At 47.0% G+C, this 21,430-nt stretch overlaps 2 protein-coding genes across 4 annotated transcripts in view; one reads left to right on the top strand and one right to left on the bottom strand.

Annotated features, from left to right (window-relative positions):
• Nucleotides 1–14,451, top strand: part of ANKH (ANKH inorganic pyrophosphate transport regulator) — a 186,255-nt gene extending 171,804 nt beyond the window's left edge. Inside the window, exon 9 of the mRNA XM_064270715.1 lies at nt 10,596–14,451. Within this exon, the coding sequence (XP_064126785.1) occupies nt 10,596–10,820 (225 nt within the window). The 3' untranslated portion in view covers nt 10,821–14,451. The remainder of the gene's footprint in view (nt 1–10,595) is intronic.
• The window catches only part of OTULIN (OTU deubiquitinase with linear linkage specificity), a 39,401-nt gene continuing 32,314 nt past the window's right edge, over nt 14,344–21,430 (bottom strand). For all 3 annotated transcript variants that reach the window (XM_003408153.4, XM_064270725.1, XM_064270730.1), the window contains 2 exons: nt 19,844–20,113; nt 14,344–16,205 (listed from right to left, as the gene is read on the bottom strand). In XM_003408153.4, the coding sequence (XP_003408201.2) occupies nt 16,011–16,205; nt 19,844–20,113 (465 nt within the window). In that variant the 3' untranslated portion in view covers nt 14,344–16,010. The remainder of the gene's footprint in view (nt 16,206–19,843; nt 20,114–21,430) is intronic.

The following is a 21,430-nucleotide window of genomic DNA, read 5'->3' as shown; positions in this document are numbered from 1 at the left end:
AGTCCTGGCTCTCAGGTCGGGACGCAGTCACTCCGGGGTGCCTGGGGACCCTGTGGAGTTGGGCAAGCGTGGTTCCTGTCCCAGCGGGCTGTGTTACCACTGCAGGGGGCACATCTGCACCACAGGTTCCTCCTGGGCTTTGGGTCTAGTACCACTAGTCGTACTGGCCTTCATTTGTGAGGGCTGAGGGTGTTCCAGCAAGAAGTGAAAGCAAACCAGGAGCTGGTTCCGGTGTTTGAAAAACCTGACTCTAATCTCTGCCTACCTATACATTACCCCAAACCACCCACACCCACACCTTACACAATGGTAGCAAACTTCCAAAATGCCTCCCCTTGTGGTGGTAGCTCAGATACATTCACAGATAAGAGCTCATGGATTTTTACCAAAAGGTAGGCAGTTCAAATCCACCAGTCGCTCTTTGGAAACCCTGTAGGGCAGTTAGTTCTACTCTGTCCTGTCGGGTCACTATAAGTCAGAATTGACTCAATGACAACAGGTTTGGGTTTTTTTTCTTTTTCTTTTTTTGATTATGGAGAGGAGCCCTGGTGGTGCTGTGCTGCTAACCCAAAGGTCAGCAGTTCAAATTCACCTACTGCTCCTTGGAAACACTATGGGGCAGTTCTACTGTGTCCTATAGGGTTGCTTTGAGTCAGAATTGACGACAGTGGGTTTGGGGTTTCTTTTTGGATATCATGAAGAAACTTTGGGGTTTTCCTTTTTGTCACCCTTAAAGGCAACACTAGGCAGAGGGAAGGTTGGCCCCAACAAGCTCCAGGGCTAGTACCATCCTTCCGAACAACACAAGCCAGAAAACCCCATACTAATTTCACGGTTGAATGCACTGATCTTCACACAGAAGAAAAGAATCCAGAGCTGTGGACCCACATTCTGGGTCTGCTGCTTATTAGCTGTGAGCCTGGCCAGCTGTCCCATCCCCCTGGATCTGCCCCCTCGTCCTGTGACAGGCCTTTCCTGGTTCTAATCTGCTGAGACACCGGGATTCACAGCGTGGTCAACAGCAGGTCAGCCGGGCTGAGATGCTACATCGCGAAGCTTCCGAGCGGCTTTGAAAAGCCTCCGCCAGCAGATCCATAAACACTGTTGTGGCCAACTCTCAGTGAGCAAAACCACCGGAGACCAAACAAAACTAAAGGAGACACAAGGCTAGTCCCACGCTAGGTTCAGAGAAGCTGAATCCAGAGAACAAAATATAATAAATACAATCCTTAGGACCAGACTTCACAGTATATTGTTGTTGCTGGGTGCTCTCAAGTCAATTTTCGATTCGCAGGACCCCACGTGACACAGTAGAACTGCCCCAAGGGTTTTCTAGGCTGTGATCTTTGTGGAAGCAGATCACCAGGTCTTTCTCCTACAGAGCCAAGCCACTGAATGGGTTTGAACTGCCAGTCTTCCAGTTAGCAGCAGAGAGCTTAACCACTGTGCCACTAGGACACCTTTCACATTATAATAAAAAAAAAAAAAAAAAAACATTGTCCTCGAGTTGATTCCGACTCATAGTGACCCTATAGGACAGAGCAGAACTCCCCCTTGGGTTTCTAAGGAGCAGCTGGTGTATTACAACTGCTGACCTTTTGGTTAGCAGCCGAGCTATTAACCACTGCGCCAGGGTCCCTCACATTAGACCACAGACCTGAAATTCCCATCAGCCCTTGCATCTGGTTCTCAGTGTAAAGGAAACCGCCTGAGGAGAGCCGGCTGGGCCTTTTCCACTCTCCCTCCCTCCCCCAGGTCAGCTGCATTCATCAGGGTGTAAAGCAACCTCTCCACACTCCTGACAACACCACCCCTTCGCTCCTGCTGCTCTGCTCTTCCTCAGCCTCCTCCCCAGATGCTGCTTTGCTGCTTCGGTCTAGATTCCAGCAGCCTCTCACCCTACAACTCTGCCTCCCAATGTGACTTAATTCCACCTCCATTTGCAAATAAAATGGCCCCGCCCCAGGCCCAGAGGTGCCCCTGCTCCCACCTTAGGTGGGAATCCAGTTCTACATGCTTCAGGCGACCTCACCAGGCCTGTTCCCAGTTCCAAATACACAGAACTGATCCCACAGTGTTCAGCCTGAGCTTGTTCCCAAGCTGCAGACCCATGTCCCCAGTCACCTTGCAGCCTGGGACTTCAGCCCCACCTGCACCTTTTCACCACCTGCACCCAAGTTTTCTCCTGAAATCTGTCTCCACCAATCACATTAGCACCCACCCAAAGCCCCTAGCGGGGTCCCACTAACCCCCAGCAGTTCTACCTCCTCCCCTCTCTCATGCCCACCTCCCCTCTTCATCCTCTCCGTTTAACCATCCCCTCCTTCCCACCTTAGCTCCATGCTCCAGGTCGCCTTGGGCCTGGATGCTAATATAGCTGCATCCAAAATAGACTAAAAGGTAAATGACATCTCAAGTTTTGCAACACACAATCAGCGCAACCATTCGCAGCAACCTGACTTCCCTCACAAGTACCACCTCCTGTACTGCAGAGATGATTCTAGACAACCTGGCCTGATGAGCCCCTTTTTCCAGGCTGGCCCTTCTTCTCATCTAGGCAGTGTGTTGCTGAAGACTGGCCCCATGCTTGCATGGTGGGCACCAGGCTAAGGCTGGGCTGCATGCAGACAATGAGAATCCAGCCAGAGAACAGGGGGCTAACGCTCAAAGAGAAGCAGCAACACAAATGGGGATGCTCAGAATGCAGGCGCCTTAGCTCTTGGCTCCACTCCAAACCTGCACCCCAACTCCTTGGTTCCCCATCCATGATGAGGCATGAGGACCAAGAGAAGTTTCTTGAAAGGAGAATTGGTGGAGGTGGGCTCTTTGCAGAGAGCTGCACTGAACCCATTCCTGCTGAGGGGCATGGGATGGGGTCGGATCACCACACCTCAAGCCTGGAAAAGGGCCTTCGGGACACTCAGAGAGCTGGAAGCAGACCCTTAGAGGGAAGAGGACTCGTGGACTGGAGTCTGGCTCACCTATGAGACCTGATAGGAGGGTGGACGGCCATGGAGACAGGAGTCCAGGGGAGGGGCACAGCAGTATTTGACAAAGGGTACAAGGTCTTTCCTACCCACCAGACCTGGTTCACCGGGATCCAAGATGGCCTGGGGGTCTTCGTAGGTCCTATCCACCAGAGCCACCTGCAGGGGGAGCATGGCTCAGAAGAAAGGAGCTGGTGGCATCCCTGGATTCTTAGGAGGAAGAGGAGGCCTGGGAGACAGCATGAGCCACATGGAGGTAGCTGCCACCGAGAGGCCCTGAGCTGGGGCAGTGGTCCTTGAAAGCACCCCAGTCGGCTCTGCACATGACCAGGCCTGGCGTGAGGCTGGATTAGCATGGTAGCTGTCAAGAGTAAGAACTCTGCACCCTCTTTGCCTCACCTCAGGAGTCTGCAGGTGGTGCACACGGTTCAAACCCACCTAGAGGTGTCTCAGAAGGAGGCCTGGCAATCTGCTTCCAAAAGGTCACAGCCTTGAAAGCCCCTATGGAGCAGTTCTACTCTGCACACATGGGGTCGCCAGGAGTTAAAGCAGACTTGAAGGCGGCTGGTTTGGTTTCTTCTTTGGTTGTCTTACCTTCCTCCTCCTGCTCCAACCCTGGAGGGCCAGACGTGGCAGGCAGCGATTTTTGACTTACTCAAAGACAGGTTATCCCAGTTTCTGAACTGAAATAGCGTTTGGCAACTTCAAATGGCTAGAAGGTCTTTTAATTACCCAGGAGAGCTCAGAGAAGTCATGGGGCACCAGCTTTCCTCCAGGGTCAGGTGAAGAGTTCTCCCACCAAGCACTGAATCAGTAAAGGACAATCAAGCAGCTTTGCACTTCCATCCTTGAGTCATCCTACTTCGGCTCACCTGTTACAAACGCGCGTGAGTTCTGCGGGGCTGTGAGGCTGGGAGCGCTGGGGCCAGGCTGGTCGCCCTCACATCCCAGAGCCTAGAGCCACCATGCCTGGCCCAAAGCAGGCCCTCTTTGGAGATTGAATGAAGGCATCCCACATTCCTCACCTAAACAACAGCCCTTCTTCCTGCAGCCTTCTCATCTTCAACCCCCTCTCTTCATCCCCAAAGGCAGCTAAGCCTCCATGAATTAAGGTAGTCTGAGCTAGTTCTGTAAGGCGAGGGGGGGCAGTTTGCACTCAGGAAGAGGAAGAGGCAGGGGGTGGTGACATTCCTCAATAAGACAATCCCAACAAAGGAAGAGACAGGGAGTGGTGACATTCCTCAATAAGACAATCCCAACAAAGGAAGAGACAGGGAGTGGTGACATTCCTCAATAAGATGGTCCCTTACATAGTTAAACTTTAGGCCAAAGAAGTGATCTTTACAGGAGTCTTTGATTTGATAAAGCCCTTAACTTGATAAGATCTCTAAACTTAAACCTTAAGCCAAGAAAACAGTCTTCGTAGGGGGTTCTTGTCCTGGCTTTTAAATGTTAGTAGAGACAGATCAAGAGAAAAAGGAGCATAAAACCCTAAGGAAATGACTATGGGCTCTCAGATTCTCTCTATATCTGAGTAGCCCGCTTGACACTCTCTAATCAAGGGTACTTCACTACTAACCCTCTGCTTGGTAACAAACCTCTGTTCGCTTGGCACTATCTGTCTCAGTGTTTGAATTCTTTCCTACACCAAAGACAAGAACTGAGGCCACTCTCCGGTAACAGTTCTCGTTACCAGTTGGCATTCAGCTGACTCTGACTCATGGCAGCCATGTGCATCAGAGGAGAACTGTGTTCCATAGTGTTTTCAGTGGCTGTGATGTTTCACAAGCAAATCACCAGGTCTTCCCTCCAAGGTGCTTCTGGGTGGATTTGAACCATCAACCCATTGGTTAGTAGCTGTTTTAGTCATCTAGTGCTGCTGTAACAGAAATACCGCAAGTGGATGGCTTTAACAAAAGAAGTTTATTTCCTAGGCTAAAAGTAGGCTACAAATTCAAATTCAGGGCATCAGCTCCAGGGGAAGACTTTCTCTTTCTGTTGGCCTTCTCATTGATCTTCCCCCAGGCTAGGAGCTTCTCCGTGCAGGGACGCGCTCTGCTCCTGGCACTGCTTTCTTGGTGGTATGTGGTACACCCCCCCACCCCAGGTCCCTCTGCTTGCTTCTTTCTTTTGTATCTCAAAAGAGATTGGCTTAAGACACTATCTAATTTTGTAGATCTCATCAATATAACTGCCACTAATCCATCTCATTACATCATAATGATAGGATTTACAACACACAGGGAAATCTCATCAAATGACAAAATGGTAGACAATCATACAATACAGGGAATCATGACCCAGTCAAGTTGACAGATAGCCAAGTTGACAGTAGCCAAGCTCTTAACTGTTTGGACCACCCAGGGACTCCAAGTTCTTGTTAACATCCAAAAGAGCCCAACACTGACCCCTGATGGCCTGTCAGTCTGCCCTTCCTTTTCGATGTTCCCACCCCCTAGAAAATCCCTCTTCTGTGAAGTACACATACAAATACCATTCTCACATTACAACAGTCTGGTTAGAAAATATCACAGATGGCAAAGGACATGAACAGATGGCTCCAGAAAATGGACTGCAAATGGCTTATAGAAATGAAAACAGGCTCAACCTTCCTCAAGTCAAAAAACGCAAACTGAACTTCCAACTATCAGCTCAACCAAGATTAAAGAGCATGGTAGAGCTGGGTGTTGGCAAGGGCCTCAGAAAACTGGCACTCACCGCTGGTGGGAACATGATGTAAATCAATGGTACCTCACACAGGACGATTTGGCAAGATGGCTCAGTGGAGAGTTCTCTCCTTCCACGAGGGAGGCCCAAGTTCAATTCCCAACCAGGGCACCTCATGCATGGCCACCACTCGTCTGTCAGTGAAGGGAAAGAGATCCATGTCGTGGACAGGAGCAGGAACAGACAATGCATGAAGAAATACAAGTGACTAATTAACATCTGAAAAGAATCTTCATATCCATACAATGAAATATTACTCCGCCATAACGAGAAATAAGGTCCTGGTACATGCTATGACATGGATGAACTTTGAAGACATGCTGAGTGAAATAAATCACACACAAAAGGTCATGTATTTTATGATCACACGTGTATGAAATATCTACAATAGGCAAATGCATAGAGACAGAAAGTAGAGACTTCCAGGGGCTGGGGTTAGGGGAGGAACAGGGAGTTACTGCTTAAGGGGTATCTTAGTTAACTAGTGCTGCTATAACAGAAATACTACAAGTGGAGGCTTTAACAAACAGAAATTTATCTTCTCGTCGTTCAGGAGGCCAGAAGTCTGAATTCAGGGCTCCAGCTCTAGGGGAGGCTTTCTCTCTGTCAGCTCTGGGGGATGTTCCTTGTTCTGTGGTTCCCTGGTGATCTTCATGTGGCGTGGTATCTATCTTCCTCCATCTCTGTTTCTCTCTACCTAATCTGCTGTGTATCTCAAAGGTGATTGGCTTAAAACACACCCTACACTGATATGGCCTCTTAACAAAGAAAACCCATTCCCAAATGAGATTATAACCACAGGTCTAGGGATTAGGATTGACAACACATATTTCGCAGGGACATAATTCAATCCATAACAAGGAGTACTGAGTTTCTGTTTGTGGTAATGAAAAAGTTTTGAAAACTCATAGTGGTGATGGGTTGTAAAACATTAATGTAATTAATGTCACTGTATTGTACATTTAAAGATGATTAAGATGGCATATTTTATGCTGTATATATTTTACCAAAGGAAAATTTTTAAAAGTTTACCATCACTTCAGCCTTCAGCCAAAGATTGAACAGTCCCATGGAACAAAACAAGACTAAGGGAGCACACCAGTCCTGAGGCAGGGACTGGAAGGCAAGAGGGAACAGGAAAGCTGGTAATAGGGAACCCAGGGTTGAGAAAGGAGTGTTGACATATCGTGGGGTTGTTAACCAACATCATACAACGTGTGTACTGTTTGATGAGAAAATACCTCGTTCTGTAAACTTCATCTAAAGTTTAATTAAAAAAAAAAAAATTTCACCATCTCAAGAATCAAAAGCCAATTAAAACTGGATGCCCCCTCCTTCCTTCCTTCCTTCCTTCACTCCGTCCCTCCCTTCTTCCCTTCTCTCTCCTCCCTCTCTTCCCCCCTCCTAGCTGTCAAAGTTTAAAATTAAGTTCCGTCTGGTGTTAACCACTAACCACTAACCATCAAGTCGACTCTGCCTGATGGTGACCTCATGTGTTTCGGGGTAGACTATGCTCCAGAAGGTTTTCAGTGGCTGAGTTTTCAGAATCAGATTGACAGGTCTTTCTTCTGAGGCACCTGTGGGCGGACTTGAACTGCCAAACTTTCCATTCGCACCATCCAGGGACTCCGTGCCTGGAGCTCCTGTAAGAACAATGCAGCAGGCCCTCCAATGCCTGCTGGTGAGCGAAAATTCCCACCACATTTTAGGAGGGCAGTTTGGAAATGTGCTTCAAAGTGCCCTGAACGCGTTCAACAAACATCAATGCAGAAAAAGGCTCACGAATAAGAACGTCCACTGCAGCACTACGTATACGGGAAAAATGGAAATATTCAATGATGTTAATTATATAATGTTTTTTAAAGATTTTTTAAAAAAAAAACCTTGAAAGTATATCACGCTCCTCAAGACCGAGCACAGTTCAAATCCCTCATGACTCAAGACGCTCCCTTAGGAGTCGCTGGAAGACAGGAAGACGTGATCTCCACGCCCGTAATCCACGTCTACTGAAGTGTGTGTTGGCTCTGTACTTCCTCAGCCTTTTCTGGCATCTTGAGGGGCATCGTATCCTGTGAACTACAGGCATCTCACGGCAGCCGTCTGCACCTCTTCCGAGCATTTTATTCCCCTAAGGTCCCTGGGTGGCACAAATGGTCTCCCCTCGACTGCAAGCCTGAGTAAAGGCTGGCAGTTTGAACCCACCCAGCGGCACCACAGAGCAAAGACCTGGTGATGTTTCCATAAAGATTACAGGCAAGAAAACCCTATGGAGCCGTTCTACTCCGTAACATATGGGGTCACCATGAGTCAGAGTCAACTTGATGGCACCTAACAACAACAAACGCATTCTAAGCCAGCAGAGAAGGCTCAGTGGTAGGGTGCTCTCCTTTCCTGAGACGCGAGTTCAGTTCCCACCCAGTGTACCTCATGCACACCCACCACCCATCTGTCAGTGGAGGCTTGCATGCTGGTATGATGCTGAACAGGTTTCAGCACAGCTTCCAGACTAAAATGAACTAGGAATAAAGGCCTGGTGATCGACTTCTAAAAATCAGCCACTGAAAACCCCATGGATCACAATGGTCTTATCTGTAGTTGATCATAGCGATGGCACGGGACCAGCAGTTTCGCTCCAGTGTGCATGGGGTCACCATGAGTTGGGGGACGACTTGATGGCAGCTAACAACAGCATACGACACTCTCATTCTTGTTTGGGGGCACGGTTTTCGGCACCAGGAATATTTGATGGCATTGTCATAGGCTTTAATGAGCATTACTGTAACAGCAGAATTGTCACCAAACCTCTCGCCCATGTTGTAGGCCAGAGGGCTGGGCTGGGGGTGGAGTAGGGAGGGGCTATGGGGAGCTGAGGGGGCAAAGTGTCACCTAGGGCTTTTCCCACCCCAAGGGCCAAATCTACGCTGCCTCTCTAGAAGTCTGGAATCAACCGTTCCGACCCAGAAAACCAGAATCGCCTTTCTAGGCTGCTTATACTGAGCCCAGACAAGGGGGGCGGGGGTGGCAACCACGTCATAGAAACTGCAGAATGCCCAGAGGGTCTCCAGCAAGGCTGAGGTGGCATGTGGAAACGTACTGCGTACTCTCTCATTTTAAACCACATTTTTTACGGTTGGTATTCTCTTAATCAGGAGTCCCTGGGTAGCGCAAATAGTTAAGTGCTTGGGTACTGAGAGGTTGGCAGTTTGAATCCACCCAGAGGCACCTCAGAAGAAAGGCCTGGCAATATGCTTCCAAAAAGTCACATCCATTGAAGACCCTATGGAACAGTTCTACTCTGAAACACATGGGGTCACCATGAGTCATCATCAGACTGGACAGCAACCGGCTGTTCTATCATTTAATGGTTGTAAAAATATTCCTTAGGAACTCTCCAGGACCACTGTTTTCTCTACGCTGTGTGGGAGGGCTGTGGAGGAGGAAATGCCCGAATGCTGCTGTCAGCATTGAACAGAACCAAACCCATTGCTGTCGATTCCAACTCACAGCAACCCTAGACGGCAGAGTGGAACTGCCCCACAGCGTTCCCGAGGAGCTGACCTTTTTGGTTAGCAGCCAAGTTCTTAGCACTGAGCCACCAGGGCCTGCCAACCTTGGACCCTCAGGTCCCAGCCAGGGAATTGGGGCCAACCAGCACCATGATGGGGTGGTGGAATCTAACTTGGTCTGTTTCTGAAGATTCTTAGATATTTTCTCCCCCTTCCCAAGGACCCAGGTCAACCAGATATGTTTTCAGGTCACGGTCCTGCCTCCTCAACGAAGCCGTTGCTTCAGCCAATTTTGTGGCTGTGTTTTATGTATGCACCCATCACTCTGTCATGTTGCATGTCTGTGTGTAGTGTCAACACATCCATGTCTGTGTGTTATGTGTTTTGTGTGTTTGTGTGTGTCCGTGTCTGCCTCTGTCTGTGCGGTTGCTCAGAGGGCCATAATTCACGCAGGGGGAGGGAGAACGTGTATTTACATGCTACATTTTCAGGTCATTAACTCAAATGAACGGGGCACTGGAGGAGCAAATGCTTTGTTGTTGGGGTTCATCACGGAGAGGTCCTTTGGCTGCCCAGTACCAACCAGGCTCTCTTTTCTGATGGATGTGTGTGCACGCCCAACCTCTAACCGGTGGGTTCTTCAGAAGCCCGGCGCCATTTTGCTAAGACTCCCAGGCTCAGCAGTTCTTTGACGAAGTCAGTCAGGTCTCTGCTGGCTCACACTTCATTCTCTATCCCCAAGAACACATTTAAACACTGTCTGTCATCCCCCATATTTGTTAACTTCTTTCAGCAACAGTCTGATTCGTATACAATGCATACAAGTTCTTGCTATCATACTTCTGGGTACATTTCCATCAGTGTGAGTGATTCCTAAGCACCTCAGCAGGTTCCATGCACAGCAGGCCTCTCAGTTTTGCTTCTATGGGACCTGCCTCTAGGCCTGTTTAGTGCTTGCCCCTCCCTTAGTCCCCCCTGGAGAGCCCCCAGTGGCAGAAATGGAGAACCCAAGGTAGAGGGAGCTGAAATCACTCCCCCATGCTCACCCTGCTAGCAGGTGGTGGTTAGTATTGAATCCAGAGACCCCTGTTCAAAGCTGCCTGATACTTTTCATGGGTTAGACCCTGAGCTTATTGCTTCATGTGCATTATCTCCTCTAACTCTTCAACAGCCCTGCCTCTCCAGATCCTTGATTCTTGGCTGGAAATGGGCCGTGGTGGAGTGGCGTCAGCCGTTGGACTTCACAGTCCTGTCGGGGGTGCTGGAAAGTTGAAGTATTGGACTCAAATCTAGCAAAGCCCTCAAATGCGGGCATTTAATCACAGATAGGCTTCTGGATTTTATTTTCTGAGTTTATTTTTATTTGTTTTTACAGTTCTCAGGAGTCGGGTTTCTAATGCGAATCAGCAACGGAGCCCCGGAGCCGGCTCAGCCTCTGACAAGGAAGACCGGAGACCCAACGAGTGAAGGAGCTCGAGCCCCCAGGAGCCTTGCTTTCCACCCTCAAGCTGGCTGGAGCCTCGAACCCTACTTTCCAGGGCTTGCGGAGTATTTGACAAGTGCTGACATTTTACAGTGTAAACAGAGGAGATGTTGCTAAACAAGCCTAAAGGAGCCGGCCAGGTCACGCAGCATGTCCCTCCCCCAGCTCAACCCCAGGGGAAAGACAGACAATCTCCATGGCAAAGGTTTCCAAATTAGGTTGCTGTTCTCTCCCAATTCACAATACAGAAACGGGCTAAGACGCAGGCCCGATACCAAACCACTGTTACAAAAACAGTAGAAATGAGAGCTCACGAAATACATTCATTTTGGCTTTGCCCTCGGATTGACATACTTTAAAGTGACCAACATTACTGTGGACTGTTGCAGTTCCTGAAAATGAATAAACCAGAAAACCAGTTGCCATGGAGTCGATTCTGACTCAAGGCAACCCCATGTGTTTCAGGGTAGAACCGTGCTCCTTAGGGTTTTCAGGGGCTTATTTTTTGGAAGTAGGTCACCAGGCCTTTCTTCCGAGGCCCCTCTGGGTAGACTCAGGCTTTCAGTTAGCACCCAAGCAGGTTAACTGTTTGAACCACGAGGGACTTCTAAAAGCAGTAGAAAAGGTACCCTATATTTAGCACCATTTATGTGAAAACAGATCAAGGTAGCTTTCAATTATAACAATGAAGTTCCCTAAAATTAAGTATGAAAAACTATTTGAAAATTCAGAAGTCAGCTTAAACGTCCCTAACCCCTGGTTCCCAGCAAGGCAAATTCTAAGACTGTGGCTATTTCAAGCCCTGTCCTTCCCATTCTTCCTTGTGTTACTCATGTTTTGGTGACTGCAGTCCTCATCCAAATTTACACCCAAGAAATCAATATGGTAAACTGAGAGAAAACTCCAGCCAATGTGTTCCTCCATGAATAGCTCCCTCCAGCTATGAATAAGCATTTGATGTTTACATAAGCAGGTGGTCCTAAGGTCTGGTGACACTCACATACATAGCAAATGGTTTCTTGATGTTACATTTTAATACAATTAATGCTTTCAGACTCAACGGCCGCCCTGTATATTTTATTTACATATACTATCCCATTCCACCATTCCCAGTAATAAATTCCAATTCATCACGAAAAAATACAATCAGATGGGACAGCTCGCCTCCATTCCAGGATGTTGCTGGACCATGTGCAGGTTAAATTATGAAGTGTCTGAAGGGCAGCGTGGAACACCCACACGTAGGCACACACGTAGGCAGACACACATACACGTGGGCACACACACAGCCCACAGTCCCTAGTCATGGCCGTGCCCCCCTCGCCCTTAGTGCTACTGACTTCCAGGAAAACGCCGAGGTGGCAGGCAGCTGAACCAGTTTTGTTTTTTTCATGACTCCAAGTTATAAGCTGAATTTGGCAAACATTCATAATCAGCCTTCTGTCTTTACTCAAGCATTCACTAAACCACTGCACAACTCAGCCAGCTGACTCCCTGGTCTCTCCAACCCGAGAAGGGATCACGAATGAGGTTTTCCAAACAGTTAAGCATTAAATAATATAATTCCATTAAAGAGAGGATGGAATTGTAGAAATATGAATTTGCAGAATACACACACCTGATGAGATGTTCATTCCTGTATAACTTAGGCACCAAAGGTCTGCTCGGCATCTGCCGTTTTTAAGTGGCATTTTTAACTTAGATCTTAGATCGGTTCCTTCTTCCTCCATTCACTTCTTACAGTTGCTGGGTTATTTTTAAACTACTTGATGTTGCGCCGGCCTTTGTTAAACTATTTGGAGATTTCGTTCATTTCATACACATTTCAGACTCATTTCATACACGCTGAGGTTTTTGTTTTAAGTAGTCACAGATCTTAAACGAAGGCTTTTATTTCTAGGTATACCTACAAGTTAGAGTCCCCAATGGTTTCTGCTTTTGAAAATACATTCTGGCTTTCACAGGGGAGCGCCTGCAAAGTATTTCTTTAGGAAAGGAGGGAAAGGATCAAACCTTATTTTACATCCAAAGAAGACACAACCAGAAAGTCTCCGTAAGTCCTACGCAGAAGCTGAGGTGGTAGGAGTTGTTACAGGCGGTGGACGGAGCACATCAGCCAGACCTGGGAGATCTTCAAACAGTGGACTAACTGCTGACATAAAATAGCACCTCGTGGGCTGGCAGGGAGGGCCACAAAACACAGAGCCCTTAGAAAAACCGAGACCGCCCACATGAAAACGCGCACAGTGTTGTTTAACCCAACAGAGGTGTTAACCTCATGTGGCCTGAGATTTTATCTGCTTAGCTCTAAAAGTGGAGGGAAAAAAACAATGAAAGAATACAAAGGTAATGTCTCTTTTCTTTAATGAAAAGAAAAATATTATTAGACATGAGCTGAACATATAATAGTTTAATAAAATTGTCAATGGCTATGTAAAGAAAATAGGGTTAATACTGTTCTGTGCATTTAAAACATTCTGACATTAGCAGATCTGAAGGACGAGGAACTGCAAACATTCCAGATCCAATTCCTAAATCCGAACTTCAAGGCCACGGACTAGCTTCTTGTTCTCAAGTGCCGCCATCGCTGTTTCCTGCCCCGCCATGGCTGTTTCCTGCCCCGCCATCGCTGTTTCCTACGCGGCCATCGCTGTTTCCTGTGCTGCCATCATTGTTGCCTGTGCATGGCTGGTGTGCGTGCTCACTGAATAGCTGGGCAGTGACGAGGGATAGAAAACGTTCTGATGGAGCAATGTTAATACCACGGAACACGTTACAGGGATTCTTTCAGGTTTAAATGCACCTTTAAATGAGCTCAAAGAGAAGCCAGGCCTGCTTGAGGAGGACGCGGCCTTTCTGCCAGTGCCTCAGGGTCCAATACCTCGGAGCTCTGCAGGGGCCACTGGATGCAAAGGCAGCATCGTGTGTTCCTGCTACCTTCCCTTCTAGAACACCTCATCACTCCAGAGAACTAAGTGGATTATCCTCCGGAGTCCATTTTATTCTCAATTCAATTTCTATTCTGCTGATGTCACCCCACCAGGCTCAAGACCTGGAATGAGAAATGGGATTAAGACCCTGGGCACATGAAGCTGCAAATTCCAAAAAAGAAATGTTAATTTTAAAGCTGGCCAATCATTCGCATTTCCTGCAGTTCTGTTTCCTGGAACCTTGGCTCCCCTCATCCTGCGGCCCCACTAAGCCTGAACAACAGTCTCAGAGCAGAGTCTAACATAGCTTGGGAACAGGCAGCAATGCAAAATAAATGCATCCTTTTGGGTTTTTGTCAACATGGTGGGTAAGACCACAATTTCTGCACACATTCTAACAATGTCATACATAGGAACCCCCAAAAAAGTATGAAATGTAAACAGTTAAGTTGCTCAGAAGTTCAGTTCAACTTCAGTAAGAATAGAAACTTGTAAAATTCCAAACTACATGCTCATGAGGATTATTAAAGTCCTATAGTGTCTGGGAGCCAGTGGCAAGATTCAATGTGCCTGAGGGACCCAAGTCCCTACTGCCTTTCACAACTTACACGCCTCAAGCTGTGTTTCAAAAAAAGTTCAAGAATGATGTGGTAGGCATTTCCTGTTGTATAATTACAAATATTAAAATGAAGCATCAAAGTCAACACGAATTCATTATTATTAGTTTAATTTGGCTTCTAGGTACCATATTCAATGCACCATTGCATTTCACAGTGAAAAAAAAACAAGCCTCTCCAGCGTCTTCACACACTGCAGAGCAGATTTTGATCCAAACACTCCAGGCAATAAACATCTAGGAAAATGGGACTAGTGCTGAGGAGGTAACGGGAAAACTGAATAGTCTGTAGGATTTTCTGCAGCCTGTGCATTTTCTTAACTAAGAATTCCATTTTTAAGTAAAAGCAAAACTTACATTTTCAAAAACAATTCCCCCGCCCCGCCTGCCAAAAACAACAGATTAGATAGCTTATAAACTACATTAAATTGGACCAAATAAAGATTGCAATTATTAGGAAATAAAGGCCGGGACATCAGGGAAACAGCACTTCCACAGACGTGGAGGCAGTTCAGATGCTGCTGATGCACTCCTGAGAGTGATGTGTCCGGCTCCTCTGAACCAATCCAAGACCCAGGGGACAATGCGGGCCCTCACTCAGGCCCTGCTCCGATGCCCCCCGCTGTCACCGCCGCGGCCCGTGATCATGGAGGAAAGCACTCCTGGCCAGGGACACAGCCTCCACCAGGATTCCCGAGCCAATCCAAGGCCTAGACCGCAGAGCCATTTTTGCATTTGTACTTAGTACCTGTTTCCGCTTAAACTTACTCATGAAAGATTTCAGACAATTTGCCACTACTCAGCCCTTGCCACCAGGTGAGTTATGTGGATTTGGCAATGGAAGTGCCCTCAAAAACAGAGCATGAAGGGGGCACAGGAAGACCTGGCTCCAAGCTCATCCCACCGCTGAACTTGGTGACTGACTGAAATCTTAGCCTTGGTTTCCTCCCCTAAAAAAACAGGTGGCTATAAACTCCTTTCCGACTATAAAACTGTGACTCTGTGGTTGTTAATAGTCCCTGACGCCCAGCACCAAACCCCGGCGGGTAAAGGGACATCAGACACCAGCCACATTCACGCAGAGCAAGATGCCCCACTTTCCAGCGGCACGCCCTTCTGCAGCTCCTTCTCCAACCTTCCTGAACGCCTCAAATGACCCACTTTCGGACCCAATTCTTAACCTTCTATGAGATGATCTGCTTAACAGAGCCTTAGTGAATACCAAACCTTTGCTCTTCCCTCCACAGGAGGCAGGAGACGATACAGAGGGAGGTGGTGACCATACCATGAGCACAGACCTACAGCACCTGAGCAGATTGCATAGGAAGATCACTACAGAGACCCACCACCACCTTAAAAAAAATTATCTTAAAAAAAGAAATGAAAAGCCAGTTTACCATTAGAAGGAGTTTGATTTGAGACATAAAGAACACATCCCTCTCCAAAGTGAGTCTCCTCCGATACAAAAGCATTTGCTTCACACAGAAGCTGGTGTTCCCTTCCCACAGGTGTGCTCGGATGGCCCCCACCGAGACACAATGCATCACAGGTGAGGGAAGGGACTCGGTGGATGCTTAGATTAAAAGACAGTCTGAGTGCAGCTTGGCTCAAAGAGTTGCATGAGGTCCCAGAGGTCTTAAAAGGAGGTGGAAGAGTTCTCAGAGATCATTCTCAGAGACCCTGAAGCCGGACGCCCAAGCTGAGGAAGTACCTGTGTGCCTTTGCACGTCCACTAGGCTGTCCAGGGGTGTGTGTGAACCCTCACAGCCGTGTCTCCTCACATACTCTGACAGGGACGTTATAGTGCCGATCGTCCTCAGCAATGAGCGTCACCACCGGCCAGTCCTCTGGGGGGTCAGTGGGGTAGACGGTGATGAACTCTTCAGTGTTGTACTTGGAGAGTCGGTACACCTGGATGGTGTGACGGACGGCATAGGCCAGAAGGAACATCTCGACCTGTGGGGAGAAAGCGCAGACAGATCTTCTGAGGGGAACCAACCACACCAGCTGCTGGGGAGTCAACTCCGACTCACGGTGACCCCATGTGTGTCAGAGCAGAACTGTGCTCCACAGGGTTTTCAGTGGCTATTTTTCAGAAGTTGATCGGCAGGCCTTTCTTTCGAGGCACCTCTGGGTGGACTAGAACCTCCGGCCTTTCAGTCAGTAGTTGAGTGCTTAACTGTTTGCACCACCCAGGGACAACCTATTCTAAGGGAAGCCACACTGAAAATATGTAACTTAACACCGTCCTCCATCTCAGTTATCGATAGAAAGCACAGTAATTGACAACCCATAAACTTTTTCCTTCCCTTTGTGCTCACCCCTAATGCTTTCTCATGGTCATTATAAAAAAGAAGGTGATCAAGAATGGATTATACCTCCGATAAGAAACTTGTATCCAGAACAGAAAAACAACTCTTACAACTCAATGACAAATAACCAGTTTAAAAAATGAGCAAGGGATTTGAATAGATATTTCTCCAAAGAAGATATACAAATGCCACTAAGCAGGTGAAAAAACGCCCAACGTCATAGCCATTGTTGTTAGGTGCTATCGAGTCGATTCCAACTCATAGCAACTCTACAGGACGGACTTGAACTGCCCCATAGGGTTTTTTTGGCCGTAATCTTTAAGGGAGTAAATCTCCAGGTCTCTTCTCCTGTGGAGCCACCGGTGGGTTTGAACCACTGACCTTTTGGTTAGTAGCCATGTGCTTAACCACTATATTGCCAAGGCTCCTTCATTAGTCATTAAAGAAACGCAAATAAAAGCCATAATAAGACACCACTTCATAATTAACAGAATGCCTATAATGAAAAAGACAGAAATGGTGAGTGAGTGCTTAATGGGCAGAGGGTATTCCTTTAGGGTGATGAAAATGTTTCGGAACCTGACAGAGGCGGTGGTCACACAACGCTGTAAATGTACTAAATGCCACTGAACTGTATACTTTAAAATGGTTACTATTATGTTATGGTGAACTTCACCTTAACAACAACAACAAAAAAGATAGTAACAAGCGTTGGCAAGGATGTGGAGAAACAGAACTTTCATACATTGCTGGTGGGAATGTAAAATGGTGCAGCTGCTGTGGAAAAGTTGGGGAGTTCCTCAAAATGTCAAGCCAAGGGTTATCATATGACACAGCAACTCTGCTCCTAGATACATACTCAGAGAATTGGAAACGTATGTCCCCACAAAAACCTTACACCTGAGCGTCCACAGCAGCATTATTCATGACAGCTGGAAAGTGGAAACAACCCGAACAACCATCAAGGAGTGAACAGATGAATAAAATGAGGCACAGCTACACAAGATGTCACCTTGCAATAAAACGGAATGAAGTCCTGATCCATGCTACAATATGGACGAACCTCTAAAACATCATGCTAAGTGGAAGAAGTCAGTCGCAAAGGCCACGTATTATATGATTTCATTCATATGAAATGTTCAGAATAGGCAAATCTAGAGACAGAAAGCGGCTGCCTAGGGCCAGGGGGAAAGAGGGAACAAGGAGTGACTGTTAACAGGTATAAGGTTTCTGTTTGGGGTGATAAAATGGTCTAAAATTAGATGGTAGTGATGGTCAAGCAACTCTGTGAATATACTAAAACCATGGAATCGCACACTTTAAAAGTATAAACTTTGGGTATGGTATCTCAATAATGCTGTTTCAGAGAAAAAAGAAGAAAGAACTCCACATCCCAGCAGACCTTGCCGGGTGGGTCTCAGAAAAGACAAACATCGGTCTCATCCACAAACCGTGCGCCACCAGGCTTTTAGCGCGTGCTTTGTGCTATGGTTCAGGAGACAGAAGTAACCTACGTCTTGAGTACAGATAATTTTAAAATAATGACCAGCAATCCCGCCTGACCCAGCAGCGATCAGTGGAACAGACTTCTACCCTCAAGCACGGCTCAGAGTTGAATCCCGTCAGCTCTCTACTCCCTGCAGTATCTGCCAACTTGGGTCCTGATATGGGGGAAAAGACAGCCCAAGTGCAGTCGTGTAAGTTGGGAGGCAGCACTCTGGATGACCTTAATGCTACAAAATGCTACTTTAGTGGTCGGCTATCCCACTAAAAAACCTAAGACTTTTTAGGAAAACATTATGAATTTCATGGAACACACCAAAGACAGTGCTAGGTGTGGTGAGTCAAGTGTTGGCTCCAGGGAAAATACTGCATTAGGTCTCTGTAAAACTCCAAACCTGGCATATCTGTGAAAGACCCAAGAAAGACTGGGCTCTACTGGCCAAGGTGATGGTCTTTTCATTTTTAAAGGATACTACCTGTTATGGATTGAACTGTGTCCCCTCAAAATGTGTTGTAAATCCTAACCCCTATATCTGTGGTTATAATCCTATTTGGGAATGGGTTGTCTTTGTTATGATATTGAGGTGGGACTCGGGTAGGGCTTTCTTAAGTCAACCTCTTTTAAGATATAAAAGATTAAACAAGCAAACAAGCAAGCATGGGGAAGAGAGATGCCACACATGAAAATCACCAAGCTGATGAAACAAGGACCCTCCCCCAGAGCTGAAAGAGAGAGAATGCCTTCCCCTAGAGTTGGCACCCTGAATTCAGACTTCTAGCCCCCTAAACTGTGAGAAAATAATTTGTTTGTCAAAGTCAACCACTTGTAGTATTTCTGTTATAGTAGCACTGAATAACTAAGACACTACCTAATAAAGCTAGAGCTGCCAAGACTGAACAAGACCCTTTGGGTACCTATTCCAAGTGCTTCATTTATTTGCAGTCTCCCAGAGCCGAGTGTACTGATAGCATCCACCTTCCTGAAGATGAAAGCCAATTCTTCAATATTCCTCACCTGAAAAGGTGGGGCCTCAATCCCCTCCCTTTGAATGTGGGATGGACTCAGCAGCTTGCTTCTTATGAAAAGACTATGGTGTAAGTCAGCATGTGACTTCTAAGGCCAGGTCACATAAGGCACTGCAGCTTTCTCCCTGCTCTCTCTCAAATCACTCTGAGGGAAGCCAGCTGCCATGTCATGAGGACACTCAAGCAGCTCTATATAGAGACCCTGAAGTCTTCTGCTAACTAACCATGAGGAACCGAGGCCTTCTGCTAACTAACCATGTGGAATTCAGGCCTCCTGCTAACTAACCCTGAGGAATCCAGGCTTCCTGCTAACTAACCATGAAGAACTGAGCCCTCTTGCTAACTAACCATGAGGAACTGAAGCCTCCAACTAACTAACCACAAGGAACTGAAGCCTCCTGCTAACCATGAGGAACTGAGGCCTCCTGCTAACTAACTTAACCATGAGGAATTCAGGCCTCCTGCTAACTAACCACGAGGAACTGAGGCCTCTTGCTAACTAACGAAGAGGAACTGAAGTCTCCTGCTAACTAACCATGAGGAACCAAGCCCTCCTGCTAACTAACATGAGGAACTGAGGCCTCCTGTAGTCCCAGGCAACATCCAATTGCAACCTCAACAAATCCTGAGCCAGCATACCAACACAGCTAAGCTACTCTGAATTCCTGGCCTACAGAAACTGTGAGAAAATAAATGTCTGATGGTTAAACCAGCTATGTTTTGGGGTAATACATCCTCTAAGCCATAACTTACCTGTTCAAGGCCACCAGTGTGTCCCACTTGGTTTAGGTGGTTCCTCAGCAGCTGTCCAGGGTCACTGGATGTGTCCCGAGCAAAGAGGAGCACAGAGAAAAATGGGACATCCTTCCCCTTCTCTTTGTCATCATAGAGTTCAATGGCTCTGTTCAGCATTAGGAATTTGACGGCCTCATAGAGGCTGTACTCCTCCTCCTCGTTGGTGAATAGTTCATCACAAGCTCTCTGCCTTGCTTCTGCGGTTCTCATTTCCGTCAAGCCTGCCCACTACAATAAGACAGTCACGTCATCATTAGAATTTTTGTTCCACAAATCCCTGGTATACTGCCATACTATGAGTAAGAAATCATTTTCAAAAGTAGAAAACCACGGGCCACGCACCAATGCTCACGCATTCATATTTTTAGCTCAAGTAATGGTGCTTCTTGGACTACACAAATTTCTTGTCCACCTTTTCTCCCCATTAATTTGAAAGAAAAAAAACAAAAGCGCAATGCAATTGGGAGAAGCACTGGGACCAGAGAACGTGATTTTCTATTCCCTGAGCTTCCCAGGCAATGAGAAATACCTATGGAAGAGCTAAGGTGCATGGGTGAGGCCTGTGTGTGAAGCTGCAAAAAGCAGTTCAAGTGACTCCACCCCTTAAGAGGCTTCCAGGAGCAGTTACCACTCAAAACACAAAGCCAACCATCAAAAAGAAAAGATGAACAAGGGAGATGGTGGAGTCTCCTGAACATTAGCTTACTAAACTTACCCCTCTAACCTCTTAAAAACATACATGAGCTTCAACATACAGGAAATTCTTACTGACTCCTGATTAAGAATAAAGCAGAGTGTTAGGCATTCAGCTAACACAGACAAACTCTTTAAGTGAACAAGAAAACCCTGTAAGTGTACGTGCTTTTAAGCTAGAGTGAACGAGAATAAGAGATGCCAACACAAATGTCAGTCCTTAGGAATAACTAGTAACGATTTCTCTCAAAAACCATTAAAAATTAAAACCTCAAGAGTAAATGTTAATGGCAATGGCTGTACCATAGGACTCTCTCCAATGTGGGCTGAAAGCCTGAACATGTTGCCTGCATCTCAAATGTCCTCAGAAGTAGACCGAATTACCAAACTGACAGTCAAGAGCACAGCTCTAGAGTTAGCCTGTATGGGATCGAGGTTTCATCACCAAGGGTTTTGCAGGGTGCTTAACCAGGCTCTTAGCGTCCTCATCTGTAAAATGAGGATAACCACAGCAACTGCTCCTTGATTGTTGTGAGAACAACACAGAAAGCTTAGTGCAGAGCCTGGCACACAGGAAGTGCTCCGTAAATGCTGGCTCAGATTACTAATGAACAGTCTAATTACAGCAGGTAAATCTAATAAAGCAAAGTAAGCAATTTCACAAGAATTTGGAAAAGAGGAAACAGTTACACGGGCGGAGCTGAAGAGCCCCCCCGCCCCACCCCCTGCTGGCTCCACCACACAGTGAGGCCAGAGCCTGCCCTCAACCCTTCCACTAGCCTGGCACTGAGCAGGTGCAGCCTCGGCCGATAGAGTCCTGCATTCTGCTCCAACGGGCAACGGAAGCAGAGT

The sequence above is a fragment of the Loxodonta africana genome, chromosome 2 (genome assembly GCF_030014295.1).
Source record: "Loxodonta africana isolate mLoxAfr1 chromosome 2, mLoxAfr1.hap2, whole genome shotgun sequence".
Lineage (NCBI taxonomy): Eukaryota > Metazoa > Chordata > Mammalia > Proboscidea > Elephantidae > Loxodonta > Loxodonta africana.
This window is presented reverse-complemented; position numbering and strand designations above follow the sequence as displayed.